This window comes from Orcinus orca, chromosome 9 (assembly GCF_937001465.1).
Source record: "Orcinus orca chromosome 9, mOrcOrc1.1, whole genome shotgun sequence".
NCBI classification, from domain to species: domain Eukaryota; kingdom Metazoa; phylum Chordata; class Mammalia; order Artiodactyla; family Delphinidae; genus Orcinus; species Orcinus orca.
Window position 1 is genome coordinate 80,948,878 of NC_064567.1, and position 16,819 is coordinate 80,965,696.

The 16,819-nt window shown below is 33.1% G+C and overlaps 1 protein-coding gene across 4 annotated transcripts in view; it reads left to right on the forward strand.

Moving 5' to 3' along the window:
- Positions 1-16,819, forward strand: part of CACNA2D1 (calcium voltage-gated channel auxiliary subunit alpha2delta 1) — a 514,372-nt gene that overhangs the window by 441,186 nt on the left and 56,367 nt on the right. For 2 of the 4 annotated variants that reach the window (XM_049714933.1, XM_049714934.1), the window contains 6 exons: positions 1,208-1,282; positions 1,555-1,629; positions 4,857-4,913; positions 8,696-8,767; positions 10,018-10,089; positions 12,635-12,696. In XM_049714933.1, the coding sequence (XP_049570890.1) occupies positions 1,208-1,282; positions 1,555-1,629; positions 4,857-4,913; positions 8,696-8,767; positions 10,018-10,089; positions 12,635-12,696 (413 nt within the window). The remainder of the gene's footprint in view (positions 1-1,207; positions 1,283-1,554; positions 1,630-4,856; positions 4,914-8,695; positions 8,768-10,017; positions 10,090-12,634; positions 12,697-16,819) is intronic. The other 2 variants (XM_033439986.2, XM_033439996.2) reach the window with 2 other exon arrangements.

Below are 16,819 nucleotides of genomic sequence, written 5' to 3' on the forward strand. Positions count from 1 at the left end.
TTTCTTAGCTTACATAAGAAGGAATTTAAGAATGTGGGAGAAGTTAAGATTTTTTAATGCTAAATACTCATTTTATAGTTTGGTTGACATTCCTGATTTGAGGGAAATTTATTTCCAGTTTATAATGAAATGAAGTCGGTTGCACTAAAGTATTGTTTGTTTACTTACTATAAATGTCAGTGGAACTCCTTATTTTAATAATGTGGCCATAGAAAACATTGATCATTCCTCTTTGGGGGCCCATTACCATTCTTAACTATCTGCTGGTTCTAGTCACCATAACTCAGGAGGGAGTAATTCTCTAACTTCTCATGTAGATTATCTAAGGGATTGCTTGAATTTGGGGTACTTGCTCAGACTAGGGTTGATTCATGGGAAAAGAGCACAGTTGTTGACATGACTTTCTCATTCTGTGCACCTACACAAAATTTAAAATGTTCTTGTGATAACTATTAACCGGATTTTATGATTTTCTTTGTAACGTTTTGATTTATAATTTATATAATTACATTTAAGATGAAAATTCCTGATTCTAAATTTTAACACCATTCACATCCTATGTCCCATAGAAGATTATGATAACAGTTTACCACATGGCCTTTTTGATTTGCAACTAAAACTGTGATGCCCATTGTTTGGTATTTAGAAGTTAGCAGCAACCAGAGATAGTGTTGTAAGAATTTCTGCTGTTTTATTACAAATAAGGTCACATATTGTACTTTTCACGTATACACAGGTATTATCAGCAGCAAAAATTCATGGTTTTCTCATTCCATATTGCCTAATTAACTTTATACTGGACATTTTTGTGATTTCTTAATCATAGCATACCAAAAAGTTAGTTTACACTCACAAACACACACACACACACACCCCCCCCTACAGCTGTTGACTGTACAGCAATTAAGTATTAGTACAAGAAGTATCAAATTTAAAATTTCATTATGTCTTTTATACTTTAGCTTTAATCATCAAGATTTCAGTTTTTAAGCTAAATAAGAATGATACAGTTGTGGGAATATAATCAAAGCTGAGAATCATTGCAAGTTGATAGCAAAAGTGCCTCACCCTTACATATATATATATATGTTTAAGCTAGTATGGAATACAACCATTGTCAAGCAGAAGGATGAACGTATATAATAATTGTGTAGAAATATGTAAATTTTCGGTAGAAAATACACTGCCTTTTACTGTCTTATTATAGAACCAGCTGATTCTTGGTGTGATGGGAGTTGATGTGTCTTTGGAAGATATTAAAAGACTGACACCACGTTTTACAGTAAGATGCAGTTTACTCTGTTGGTAACTTCTGGTTTAAAACTCTGTACTAATTTAGCTTGTTTTTAAAGCACTTAAAAGGAATTCTCAAAAATTTTGTGCCGTTATCTTAGCAAAGGAATTAATATTTAAAAGGATTCTTAAAAGAGTGTAAAGATATCACGTTATCTTTCTTTATGCTTTAAAATATGTATTTAAGAAATTTTTTTTAAAGAATGTGGATTTCTGATTGCGACTCAGGAATCTTTAAGGTTGTTTCTTATTATTTTTCAGCTGTGCCCCAATGGCTATTATTTTGCAATTGATCCTAATGGTTATGTTTTATTACATCCAAATCTTCAGCCAAAGGTATGTATATAATTTATTTACAATGATTAGCGTTCTGTACAATTAATGATTAATGTTCTTAAAAGGTTCGTCAGTTTTAAATTCACTATACAGCACTAAGTATAAAGGAGCATTATACCTGTAACGTTATAAATGACTAGACCACAGTTTATAATATATGAAGGTGTGAAAACAGTTTTTGTTTTCTCTTACCTGTTTAGTTCTGAAATGTTTCTATCCACTATCCAGCTAACCAATATTCCTATCTCAGAGGCAGCCATTATCACCTCCTGGGCCTGAGCTTCACACATCCCACTTGGTATTTTGATTAGGCTGTAGGTGGTGAAGGAGATGGCCTGGATACGTGTGAACTTGAGATCATTATTCATGTTCCTCTATGCGTAGGCCATTTGCATTGCCCTTTTTTTCCTGGTAATTATCTCCCCTTTCCATCTGCCAGGCTTATAAAGATATGTATGAAATTCAAAAAGAAAAAGTCAAATGGGATGGGCTTCAGAAATGGGAAGGGTTTATTAATCAGTGAGTTATATGGAAGTGATAAAATTCCATACATAAACCATTTTATCCTAATCTTTATGCCTATGTTCCCAAGATATAAAATACTTTCCTAAATGTCTCATCCAACTCATTTCACTTTTCATTAATGCTTCACAGGTAAAAAACTTTATTTATCCAGAAGTAAAATTGGCAAAACCTTATATATTTTTAATTTATAAGCATCTTCAAGTTATTGTTTAACTTTGAAGATAATATTAAGGATACTTTAAACCATGCTGGATGGAAATATATACAGACTTATGCATATTATTTCCTTCTCCCCAGGCATGGAGATTTAATGTTAGTGATGTTTTAGGATACATACAAGTATGTATGTGCATACACACACACACACACACACACACACACACACACACACACACACACAAAGTTGGGTCATTAAAAACTTCAAAAAGTAATAATTAAGAACCATTAATATTGAATGTAAAAACATATTGAGTGGTTTTAATTAATGTCTGTATTTTATTTCTCACTTTGGAACTTATTTCCATATAAAATCCATCATGATCTAAATATTTGCTAATCGTATGTAGCTGCTGATCACCCTGCATTATTTTTAAAGTTGTTATTTTATTGTAAATGTGGTATAAGCATATTTTCACATTATTAGTCTATCACAGCTCTTTGAAAACATATCATGTTAAGTTCCTCTTAGAGTTGTTCATGATTGGCTAATCATTCTCTGATTTTTCCATAATTGAAAATTTTTAAGTCTTTTTAAGAGTTTTTAAAATTTACAGTATTATTTTGTATTATGTTTGTATATCCAGTGTATATTAAATTATATTCCTGTAAGTAAAGTGATTTAAATGCAGTAATAATGTAATGTGCTGAAGGGTGTGAAGGATCCCAACTTTTACGTAGTTGGACATTTTATGATTGTAAGTCTTAACTCCTTCCCCAGAAAGAACTAAAATATGTCATAGACAAAATAAAAATAATAATTAGAATAATCACGTATGATGTATATATATAAAACCATCATTTAGAGGTAATTATTTGAAAAGGGTTTTCCCCTTTTCTGCATTCTTATGCTAATAATCAGTATTTATGTAGAAAGTATTTTATTACTATTTGAATGCTGTTAACATATATTTGACTCATATTTGGAATAATCAATTTACTAAAATTCGTAAAGTTACAAAGAAAATATAAATTCTTTAGAAATTCTTATTAAAGCCCAGGTGATTTTTCTTCAGGATTATGTTAGCTTTTCATATTTTTAACATAGGAGATTATTATAAACAAGTGTGCAACAGAAAAAACTTTTAGAAAAAATATTGTTTTAGAAAACCATTAAAAATAAAATGTTTGAACAATCAATGTATTATTTTTTTCAGAAATTCATGCTTGTGAATTAATATGCTTATCAATTCTCATCATTAACAGGTTAAATATTATAATTTCTTTTGGTGGGTGACAGTGCTTGCTATACAGACAGATACAAGAACCTGATAAAGGATGATATAGTATAAGATAGTTGTTTTAGAAATTGACAAATACAGAGGACCAATATGGTTAGAGAGTATACTAACAAAATTAATCTTAATTTTTGCATCCAAAATTCACCAATAGAAATAAAGGAAAATAATGCTACATTCCATAGTATCCATTATTATTTAACAAGATCAAAGTCTAATTTTACGCAGGTATCCTTTGCTGAATGCCTTTTGTTTTCTTCTTGAAACTGTAATCTTAATTCACATTGTTTCAATACAATTTTGAAGTTTATAGAAGGCAGAACAAGTGTCCTAAAGCTAAGAATATCAGAAAATAAAGTAGCTGTGAATCTTTTGCATATCTAATTTTCTGAGGAATCATTACTTATCTTCTCGGAGAGACTTTTCAAAGTCTCCACCATGACCACATTTTGACAAATGCTGAATTATGTGTCCTCCTTTATTCCAAAATGCATTTGAGAATTCCTCTGTTGTGTTTCAATGAAATAACCAGATTAGGTATACTTATTAAAACCTCATTTTTATCAGTCTAAAGAAATATTTATTGTATAAGGAAATTGTGCATAATTTACATTTTAGAAGTCCATATTTAAAATAAACCTACAGTGTTATGACTGAATTCTTCATTTGTTCCATGGATGTAACATTTGATGTCACTAACAAAGGCACAAATTTTAACGTTTAAGACTGACTTTTTAATATCCTATCGTATTTATATTTTAACACATTTGAATCATATACATTCTAAAGAATTCCTGTTTTTTCCGTTTTTTAAATCACCATAGGGAATTCTCCGACAGTCCAGTGGTTAGAACTCGCCGCTTTCACTGCGGTGGGACTGGGTTCGATCCCTGGTCGGGGAACTAAGATCCCTCAAGCTATGGGGTGCGGCCAAAAATAAAATAAAATCAACAAAGAAGTTGTCTGAGACAAACCATCTTTCTCATTTCCTACATTCTCACTTTTTTTTCCCCTAGGAATAAAAGGAAAACATTAGTCATTTTGCTAGAAAAAAGTTTGAGCATTTTTACTAGCATTACATATTTTATTCACTAAAAATACTTTTGAACTTTCATTTATTGACTCATCATGAGCTTGATGATACCTGTTTCTGATCAAGGAAATATCTGACCAAAATTGATGACAGGATAGAACGCTTACCCATGTTGATATGTAGTATGATGAATTACCATCTTTCTGTTGCTTCAGCCTATTGGTGTAGGTATACCAACAATTAATTTAAGAAAAAGGAGACCAAATGTTCAGGTAACTGTGAATGAAGTTAGCAGTGCCTTCAAATTTGCTAAATCAGAGTTGCAATTAAGCTTCTCTTCCTAAAAGCATATGATTAATGCTGCCTTTCCTGACAGCAAGCTTCCAGAGCATGAGATGGAGATGAGCATCATTTCTCAATAAGCCAGAGCAAAAATGTTATTAATGATGGCAGAGGGTATGCATTTGCTGACTAAAGATTGCTAGCAAATGATGTAATAACAATGATAATCAGAGTAATCGCAATTAAATGGCTTCTAAAAAATAGATTTGTTATTATATATTGTGAAGTTAGTGTCAAATCCATGTAATCCTAACAATTTGCTTGTAAAATTAACTCCTTAGTGGAAATAAAAATACAATTCTAATATATAATTTCTATAAACCACACAATGTAACCCAAAATTTCTTTGGATTTCTAAGTGTATTTTCGGATTAGCAGTTAGAGGAAGTTCCCTTCAGCTAATTAAAAATGTCCAAAATTGCAAATAAATATTATCTGGCAAACTTACTACAAAATCTTTTCTCTGATGGCAACATATTTCAACATTATTCTATGTATGCTTATTTCTATAAGTGCACTAAAAATAATCAGCATAAACGGATACTTCCTGTAGTTTAGTAGAATTTAGCAAGAGCATTTCAAAATTTCAGAGAAAGTTCAATGTGACTTAAGGTTTTCTGTGTAATCCTATCATTTCTTTTAAAAAGTTGGTGACGTTATAATGGAGAGGTAGTGTGATATTAAGAGATCATTAAGCTATGAATTAGTAGAACTGAGTTCCAGTTTGTTCTACTTATAGCCAACACTATATCCTTGAGTAGTTCACTAAACCCCATAGTACTTCAGTTTCTTCATCTGAAAAGCAGGAAGATTAAACTAATAATTGTTTCCTATCCTACACAGTATATTCCTAGGAAATTGAATACATATATCGATCCCCAGCTCCATCTCCTGAAAATTCTGATTTAATTTGACCAGGGATGGGAGCCGGGCTTCTGAAATAGTTTTAAAGTTCCCAGGTAATTCTAAAGTACAGAGCCAATGGACTAATAGAAGCTTCAGTTTCCTTCTAGCTCTAGAATTCTATGACAATGTGAATTTTGTGTTGTTGCATCAGTCTCCATTTCTTTTGTGATTCCTGTAGAGGTTAAAATTATGTTTATGTCTTTTCTTGATTTATTAAATTGTTTTATGTTACTCCTCTTGCATGTTTCTTTTTGTGGATTACCTTGGATTATACTCATTGCAGTCATGTACATTTTAGTGAATTTTTAGTTTTGCCGTACTTTCAAATATTGCATGTAAATATTGTGATATAATTTAAAAATAAACAACCTGAAAAATGGTTTGTTTTATTTTTGTTTTCCTTCCAAGGAAACTCCAAATGGCAAACTAGCAACCACACGAGACGTCTGAACTTGGAAAATATTTTTTGAGCTATGTAGTATTTTTAATAATACCAACTACTCATTATTTCAATTTAAAATTTAACAACATTGCCTTGTGCCTTTTACTTTAGTTCCACAAATGGTATGGTCTTTATATCAGCTGATATTCAAATTTTACAAATGAGAATTGTTAGATATTTAAAACATCAAACAAAAGTACTGGGAGTGCAGGGACTGGATTCCAGTTCTCAAGCCTCTCTTGGTGCTTTCTGATGAGAAGAGTTCTGCTTTTGAATTTTTCAATCACTGTAGCTGTAATGAGTCTTTTAAAAAATGGTCAGCCAGATTGCCATTTAAAAAGTACAAGTGATGCATTGACATTTTTCTTTTATGATTTCCTTTTCCTGTCTGTGTCTTTGTATGTTGGATTGGGACGTGATCTTCATATTGCCAATTCTTCCTGATAATGCCTCCTCCATGCATGCTGTTTGGGTCTGGTCATGCTATGCGTTATCCATTGCATGTAAGATAATATTCTTATTTACGTTTACATTTTATCATTTTATTTTGACTTTGTTTTGTGGTGAGTTAAAATTTTAATACTGATGTGAGGGTGTTTGTGTAAAGATAATTTATTTCATGAGACTTTAAGCAATTCAGAATAATTTGTCAGCTTTAGAGTATCCTTTTGATAGAAACTTTCTCAGTTTTGTTTTTTAAACAGGACTAGAATTATTTTCAATGCTGACTTTTATTTTCTTCTTATAAAATATTACTTTTCCAAAGAGTATTTGCTTCTGAGCCAATAAGATGGTGCCTAAACAGTGATCAGTATTTTCACCTATTGAACAATCTAATACTTACTTTCAATATTCTAGAACCTTGTGAATCTAGATATGAAGTTCATAAGCAGTGAATATTTTCTTAATAAAAATGCCAGACACAGTTGGGTTTTTTGTTTTAATTTGCCTTTAAGAATCCCCATTCATCAAAACCAATGGGAATCATATATTTTCATTATTTAAATGGAGCTACTCTTTGGAGGCATTTTTGTCTTTATTATAAAATAAATACATGCCATGTATACTGTGTCATTCAGCATTTGAAATAAATATGTTTAATTTTAATACATTTTTAATTATTGGCATTGTCTTGGGTAGTCAGCCCTACTAAAACATTGTTTAAAATAATGATCTGAATGTATTTTGGAAGAGCCTGTGAGGCTGAAATTTTTAAAATTCCAGTGACCTTGCACTAATACAGCATAATTTCTATTTATTTATTACTTCTGTCTAATTAGTTATCATATATTGATGGTATTTATTTTAGTAAATATTAAAAATCCAGTTTCTAAATTTTTACAGTTGTAAAATAATAGACACCTATTATGATTTTATGTTCTAGTGAACTTTGAAATTCTACTATGGTGTGTTACATTACTTAGTAAGTGTTATAAGAGGATAGTATATTTTTGTTTATCAGATATTTTGATATCCTCATTTTATGATTGAGAAATTTTTTAAATGTCATGTGAGGTAAATTTACCAGGTTAACAGTTTCATTTGATATGTTTATGTAAATAAATAATCTGCCTGTTCCATAGTGAATTTGATTTCTTATTACACACCAGCAAGAAGCAGCAGTAGGACGTGTAAAGCAGGAAAACAGTATTTAGTGAACCTAGGGGTTATTATTCAAGTTAGACTTCAATCACAATAGCTAATCTTTATTAAAATCCTTATGACTTTACCATAAATTTTATCTTACAAAATTGACTTAATTTGACTCATTAAAATATATTGTAAAATTTCTGAGTTTCAAATACATGAAGCAAACTTGCATCTTTTCTTTATGCATTTGAAGAAGGAAAAATAAATTTAGAAGAGTTTGTTCTCCTTAGCAAATTCAAACATTTTTAAAACATTTTCCCTCATATAATTTTATTGTTTATGGAATACAAATAATGTATATTACTTACACACCGCCTTTGTTTTATTGCCAAATATGTTATCCACATGGCTGTATTTTGCTCCTTTCACATCCCAATTAAAGATAAAATCTGTAAGTGGATCTTCAAAAGTCATATTGCCACAGAATTTGTGATTATAAATGTCCTATCTAACACAGGACTCAAAACTCTTCAGTTGGTTATTAATTAAAATTTGTCTGCTATACTTAAAGCTCAAATCCCTAGCCTACTTATTATTATTTTTAAATATATATGAAAGAATATACCTTTATATAATTATTTTGTCAACTTTTTAAGATACCTTAGGTAAGTAACTTTTATGGAATTAATTTCATATTTAAATATCTATTGAGTTATTCTATATACAGTATCATTTTACAATGTCATATATGCTTAATTACTATTTTCTGTGTAGAACCCCAAATCTCAGGAGCCAGTAACTTTGGATTTCCTTGATGCAGAATTAGAGAATGATATTAAAGTGGAGGTGAGTGCAATCAGTCAGCTTGAACAGCACCCTCAGCTCAGATGCTGGTGTCCTTCCAGTCCACAGGGATCTGTTGAGCAGCTTCATTGTGTTGGTTCTGTCTTAGGTACTATACACACAAAGATGAATGTTTTTTATCTTTAAAAATTTCTAGATCCTGGGCTCTCTCATCCGAAAGATCATATGAAAAGGAATAAATATTTTAAATTGGGTGTGACCTTAGTGTTTTTCTTTCTCCTTCCACAGGTAGAGTTATTTTCAGTATTTCAATACAAACGTAACTTGTAAATTTCAATAAAAAACATAGAGAGGAGGACGTTGCCATAGAGTTGAAAGAAAAGTTGCAGGGAATTTAATCATCCAACCACCCAATAAGCAACATGAGGAAAGAAGCTGCCATGTTTGTCTTAGTACTCTATACTCAGAAAGTTTCTATTTTATTTCAAAACCAAAATTGCATGCCACTTCCTCCGAGAGGGCCTTCCATAATAATAGGGATAATCATTAATAATAACATTTATTGAGTACATGATATGTGTCAGTCATGGATTCTCAAGAGCCTTTGAATAGGTACATTGTTATTGTTATTATATCTGTTGTACTGATGATCTGTTTGAGGTACAGGAGGTTAAATAGCTTATCTCCAGTTACTCAGCTAGTAAATAGCAGAACCAGGATTTGAACCTGGCTCTTGCACGCCAGAGCAGAGATTTTTAAGATTCTTTCAGATGAATGAACTCCTTCTCTTCTCTATTCAAAGGCCACCATATTTCTTTTACAGTTTGTCACAGTGTGTTTTAATTTAAATACTTGCTTTACACACTTTACAACCTTACTCCCTCAATGTAGAACAAGAGAATCTATTTATCATAGTACCTTAGACTGAGGCATAGTGCTGGGATGTTTTAGGTAAATAATGAATATTTGTTGTAAAGTATTTTGACAGCATAAAGTAGGATCATGTAATGTTGAAGAGCTTGGTTTCTGGACTCTCATACCACTAAGTAACTGTAATTGTATTTAACCTCTCAAGTCTCAGTTTCCCCTCCATCAATCCCATAAAGTAATTGAACACTTTTATTAATTACATTTCAGAAATTAATGACTGGTTGAAAATATTTCATTAAGAATGTTTTTATCATTTTAAGATAATGTAAAATAATGATGTGGTAACTTTTAAAAGAATATTTCCACACTTCAGTAGGTCAATTTAGTATCTGCTATAAAGTAATTGTTTCAATTTCCCTTAGATTCGAAATAAAATGATAGATGGAGAAAGCGGAGAAAAAACATTCAGAACCCTGGTTAAATCTCAAGATGAGGTAAGAATTAAGTCAGGTTTATTCTTAAATTAAAATGTGTATATTAATAATGATAATTGATATTAGTGGTAAAGCAATATTCATAAAAAGCGACGTTTCTAGAAAAGAAAAATTGTTTAAAGCACTCTTTGCTGGAGGGATATTTTTAATAAGATTTTTAACTCTGAAATTTCTATAAAATGTTGCTTTAGATTTCTTGATGTATTCTTCTATCATTTACAATATGTTCTTGAAAATTATATTTTTTAATTTTTTTAATTGATGTATAGTTGATTTACAATATCATGTAAGTTTAAGGTATACAGCACAACGATTCAGTTATACATACATATATACACACACATATATATATATTCTTTTTCAGATTCTTTTCCTCAAAGTTTATTACATAATATTGAATATAATTCCCTGTGCTATAGAGTAGGTCCTTGTTGGTTATTGAAAATTATATTTATGTCTCCATTTTTTTTTTTTACCAGTATAAGAAATAGAATACACAATATGATGTTTGCCATGTTCTTTTAGGCCATTTCAGTCATACAAATTTGAAGTTAATATTTAATAGCTGTATGTTTTGTATGGTTTGTGCATGCAGATGTTCTAATTGTTGAGTTCCGTATATTTTTTGTTTGTTTCTTGTTTCTGGCTTCATTTATCTTCTTTTACTATTTAAGCACTATTGCCCTGAATTTAAACCTGAAATTAAATCCAAAGATAACACAACTACTGCCATAAAATCACTGGTACAGCTATGTAACACTTGTATTGTTTTATATTGACGTGGAAAAACTCCGTGTATATGAGAAGTGTATCTATTCATTATCAGTCACATGTGGAATAAATACACATTTGAGTTTGAGGATTTGAAAAATGTATAGAACTCCCAAGCTTTTGAGCCTGGAAATTTAATTTAAGCTTTTATGTATAATTTATGTCCGTTTCCTCACAAGCTCATCCCTTTTAAGTGTAACATTTCTCCTGAATTTCTCAGCAGAGCTTTCCCTAAGATGGAGCTAGTATCTAAATACTGTACTTCATTAACACGTGCCTTTTCTAATTTTAATATCATCAGGAGTCCCTATTACCAGAACCCAAGGGGAGGTATATACCAGTTTCAGTCTTTGTTGAAACGTCAACTCTGTTTACTTAGACTTTACGCGTGCTGTTTACCACTTCACTTTTCAGAGGAAAGATGTAAACCATTCAGCAGTTCTGCCAGCTTCTCAGTCTTGTTCTGCCAGCAAGAACTCTGGGACCTGCACGTTCTTTTTTCAACTTACAAATCAATTTTGTCTTTATTCAGTCACTTTGATGTTTCTCTCCTTCAATTTACTGTAAATTCTTCTTTTTGACCAATATCCACCCATAGACTTTTCCTATTAATAATATCGAAGAAAGTAGTGTTTTGTATGCTTATTTCTCTAATCCAACACAGTTTTTGATATTCTGTTTTTTATAACTTGCTGAACAATACTAGTTTGCCATGGTTTTTTATGAGTATTAATAAATATGTAAACATTATTTCTTTTAATTTTTTTATGAATTTTAGGAGTCCAAAAACTTCCTGAGCACTTCCTGCCCTCCCTCCCCTCATCCTCCACACACCTCAGTAAAGCCATGGGGATATTTGATGTATAGAAGCAACACTGTGTAGTTGTTATAAAATGAACTTGACATCGTACATTCTCCTTCATCCTGCCGACTAAAGTCCTCATTTCTTCATCAGTAAATTGTGGAAAAGAATAGTATTTCATTTACTCCAGGGAGTTGATTAAATGATACAATGACTGTAAAATGCCTAGATATTGCCTAACACCAAGTTATATTCAGTGAATATTATTGTTCTGATGAGGATGATGAAGCTGGTGATAACTAAAAATACTAAAAGATACATATGTGTCATCACCATACCTAATGGAAGAAGTAATGATCATTTCTTTACTACTGTTCAGTAGCTCCATAAGAAAGATTCAATATCCATGAAGTTATTTAGCTCTTACTTCCTTACCCTAGTGGATATAGTTGTCTTTCTAACCTTCAGTGATACTAAGTAATTAGTCTCTTATAATAGATAAGTACTATAATAATGGCTTAATAAGAACAGTAATGTGCTAACCATACATTTGGGTCTAGACACAGTGCGTTAATTTCCTGATATTATCAATTTCTCTTCAACATACCCTACTATGGAAATATCTGAGCATTATCTGATATTTCAGTCCTGTTTCAATAATAAAATGTATTTTTCAGGAAATGTTTTTAAAGTTTTGAGGTTAATAATTTGGCATAAATTACTAAGATTTTGCACTTAAACGTCCTTAAAATTTATTATGTGGGTATTTTTTTCCCTAAAATGTTGCTTTACACACACACACACACACCTCATAACAGAATAAATAATTGTAGAATAGTATAGATCAGATATTTGTGAAGAAGGTATTGAATGATGACTGAATTTATAAATAGAGCCTAGCATTCTGCTCTTCATATAAATTCACTTCAAATGAAAAGTGATGATAACCATGTCCAACTCTTTTTTTTTTAGAGGTATATAGACAAAGGAAACAGGACGTATACATGGACCCCTGTCAATGGCACAGATTACAGGTAATTAACCTTATTTATTTCTATGTGTGCTGTATAAAAGAATGTTCAGTGCCTTTCACCTATTTTTATTTATTTATTTATTTTTGCGGTACGCGGGCCTCTCACTGTTGTGGCCTCTCCCGTTGCGGAGCACAGGCTCCGGACGCGCAGGCTCAGAGGCCGCTCACAGGCCCAGCCACTCCGCGGCATGTGGGATCTTCCCGGACCGGGGCACGAACCCATGTCTCCTGCATCGGCAGGCGGACTCTCAACCACTGCGCCACCAGGGAAGCCCTCACCTATTTTTAAGTAGCCATTTTTCCAGTGGATGAATGTTGTCTTTACATACTCATGAGTTATTTTCAATATAATTAAAATAGAAATGTTATCCTTTCCAACATTAAAATGCATTAAAGTTATACATTCTGATTTTCAAAATGAGAAAGATGGGAAAAAGCTAGAAATATAAAATTTAGAAATGAAAACTTGTATGATATACACATATTTGGTGTTTTATATATTTATGTTAGTAATAATAAATGTTGACATTTATTACTTTGTGGTCATCACCTCCACTGACCTCCTCATTTAAATTGTCATTTAGTTTACATTACTTACATTTAGGTTGCAAATTAACTTAAAAATGAAACTTATTACATCATAGTATAATCTGATATAAAATGCTCAATTGATGTAATTTAATCCCATGAGTAGAAATTCTGTAATATCCTGATCCCTTCAATTGACTGGACCTTGGAAAATTGGACAGACTAATACCCTAAAATTTCTTGGAAATTCTCCATTCTTCAGCACTTGCTGAGCATTTTTTTTTTTTTTTTGCGGTATGCGGGCCTCTCACTCCTGTGGCCTCTCCCGCTGCGGAGCACAGGCTCCGGACACGCAGGCTCAGCAGCCATGGCTCACGGGCCCAGCCGCTCCGTGGCACGTGGGATCTTCCCGGACTGGGGCACGAACCCGCGTCCCCTGCATCGGCAGGCGGACTCTCAACCACTGCGCCATCAGGGAAGCCCTTGCTGAGCATTTTTTGTTTTGTTTGCTCTAAGGTCACCGCTTTCCCTGTGGTCCTGCTTCCTACAGCCTCATAATACTGAGGCTGTTACGAAAATGTCCTTCTTGTTACTTATTCTCTGTTCCTCCTCTCCCTAACACCTTCCATCTTTGGATCTCATGTCACCAGACCACACCGCGCACCATTCTTCCCTTTGAACAGTCATCTCCCTCTGGTTCCTGTAAGATATCAGTTTCTGTGTGGTTGCCACCCTCTCCTCCATTCACATGGATCAGTGTTTCTCAAAATATTTGAGACATACCCACGCTTATATAAAATAAAACGAAAATTGTTTACTAAAATAAACTTTAAAAGAGATGAAAACTCAAGTGGAAAAAAAATGTTCATTACATTTCATAGACATGAAATTCATGTGTCAGATTGCTATAAAAATTTCTAAATGCTTACTCTCAGTTTCTATGCTTAATTAATCATGAGCTGGTAATAGATAGTTTGCAAGTGGGCCAGGTCCCTTGATACACTTTAAATACCAGTGACGTAGATGATTTTTCTGGTGCCTGGACTCTCTTTTTTTTTTTTTTTTAATCTCCTCCCCTCTGATGATCTTGTCATTCCCCTATTTTAGCTACCTACTACAAGGTCATGTTTTACAACTCTAACATTAAGACTGCAAGTCCTACATAATCTTAGTTTGAGATTTTTTTTATCCAACTCTCAGAATAATACATTTTAGCTTTCCAACCCCTCCTTTTAATAGTCCAACTGCAACAATCCTTTGACTCAATTGAGACCTGAAATCCATCAACCCCTTCGACCTTTCACTGTCCTTGCCTTCCTCACGTCCTTGTACCCCTCTTTATTCAACATAAATTCTTTGGGTCTTACTACGTTCACTCTCTTACACATACCATCAACTCCCTGCATCATACTTAGGTTTGGCAAACAGTAGTTTGACCAATCCCAATCCTGGTTAAATTATTACCAACACCACACTGCACCCACACAGCTACAAATGGGAGAAATAAAATATTCCTTGACTGGTGACATCCAAAATTCAGGACCTTTAACCTTAAGTGTATTCAGTAGTGCCTGCTGATCTCAATAGTCCAGTAAATTTAGGATGCTTCTAGATGACTTTTGATAGCCTCTCTTCACTCCTCAAACCCGTCTCTTTCCCATCCATTTTTCTCTCAGGTGATGTCTTTACTTCTGTTTTTCTCAGTGAAATAGGAAGCAATCAGAAGAGACCTTCTACCACATAACGACTTGCATCTATATCTCCATCTCCTATCTCTATTTCTATTCACAACACAATAACAAGAGTGATATTATTAATAGTTGAGTTATATTGTTTCATTTCTCTAGTCAAAATCCTCCAATAATTTGCTATCTTAATCTCTATAAAATCCGAAGTTTGTCATGACCATTAGAGGACTTACAGCATCTGACCTAATTTATCATCAGTTATCTGAAGTTACCTTCTCACGTTCTCCACTGAACCACCTTCATGTCAGAGCTACACTATCCTCCCTGCTAGTCCTCATAAACCCGGGACCATTCTGCCTCAGGACGTTTGCACCCGAAGTTATTTCTGCCTAGGATGAATTTTCCCCAGGTATTCACATGCTTACTCCATCTTCACACCTTCACTTACTTTATTGTCGCCTCAATAAGGCCTTCCCCAATAATCCTACCTAAAATGTAAAGTGCCTCATTATCATTTGATATTATATATGTGTATATGCACATGCACACACATATATATGAAGCATATATAAAGAAATTTATTTCTACTGTTTGTTGTTTGTCTTCCTTCACTATAAGTTCTAAGAGGGCAAAGTTCTGAGATTGTTAGACTCTGAGATTGTAAGCTTGTTGCCTGCTTCATTTATTTTTGAATCCTCAGCTCATAAGTCAGTGGCACACAGTAGACATTCTGTAAATATTTACACAGTTAAATATTTAGATTTTCAATTTGTCTCATTCTGTCAAATCCAAATAATAGTTTCCAAACTTCCATTGCAATACTCAAATATGAGGGCCTCTTTAACTACATATTAATATACAGTTAATACGTAGCCTACTTAATAGGCTGTGGTGGACTCAACTGTTCTTTTCCTAATAAAATGAAACAACACTCCTCCCCCCTCTGCCCCAGAACATACACATAACTTTTCAGGGGAGCCTAGAGTGCTGGAGATGCCCCTAGTAGTGGGTTGCTAGCATGGCATGCAGACTAGGTCTAGAAGAGGGGCACACGGTTACCAATGTCATGAGACACTACCTGCCAGTCTTTCTCCAGTTTTCCAGTTTTTGACGTAATTTTGAACCTACTGAATAACACCAGAATGAATGTTTATTTTACTTGCGTCTCTTGATTTCTCTCTCTCATTTCTATTAGGCATCTCTTTACGCATATACAATCTTTATGTACATACATAAGTAATTATTTTTCTTTCCGTTTCCATGGTTATTACCACCTTTCATTTTTTTGGATAAACTTGTCAGAAGGTGTGACAGCCAACAGGAAATCTGGGAGCCCTGTCTCGTTAGCGATGATTTCATGATAAAAGGAAATGTTGGATGCACATGTGGGAAAGTGCTCTCTGCCTTTGTTTCTTAGACAAACAAATTCTAAGTTAGAAAAACCATTTCTTTTTGACCCTGACAGTGAGTCAGTCTGATGGTTGGTCCTACTGCAGTCATAATTATACTCTGGGGGAATTTTAAATTCTTACTGTACCTTACTTAAATATGTTTTTAATAGTCTCACAAATGTCTCCTGCATTCATCCCCTTTCCCTCACACACCAAGTTGTAATACAGGTGGCCAGATTGATGTTCTTTTCTCCAGTTCTGAGTACGTCTCTCCTTGTTCACAAAACTTTAGTCTCTTTCCATTTTTATCCGAGTTTGGATTCCAAGTCTGAAATTCACATCACACATTTCTAGCCTAACCTGTCTGCCCTGTCGTTTCGCCCACTGCACTGCACTACCCATACAAACCACTGTTCTCTGAACAAGCCCTAACTTCACACCTTTGCATGTTTTCTTCACACATTCTCTTCACAAATCTACAACTCAGAGCCAGATTAAATCTGTTTCCATTGTAAGT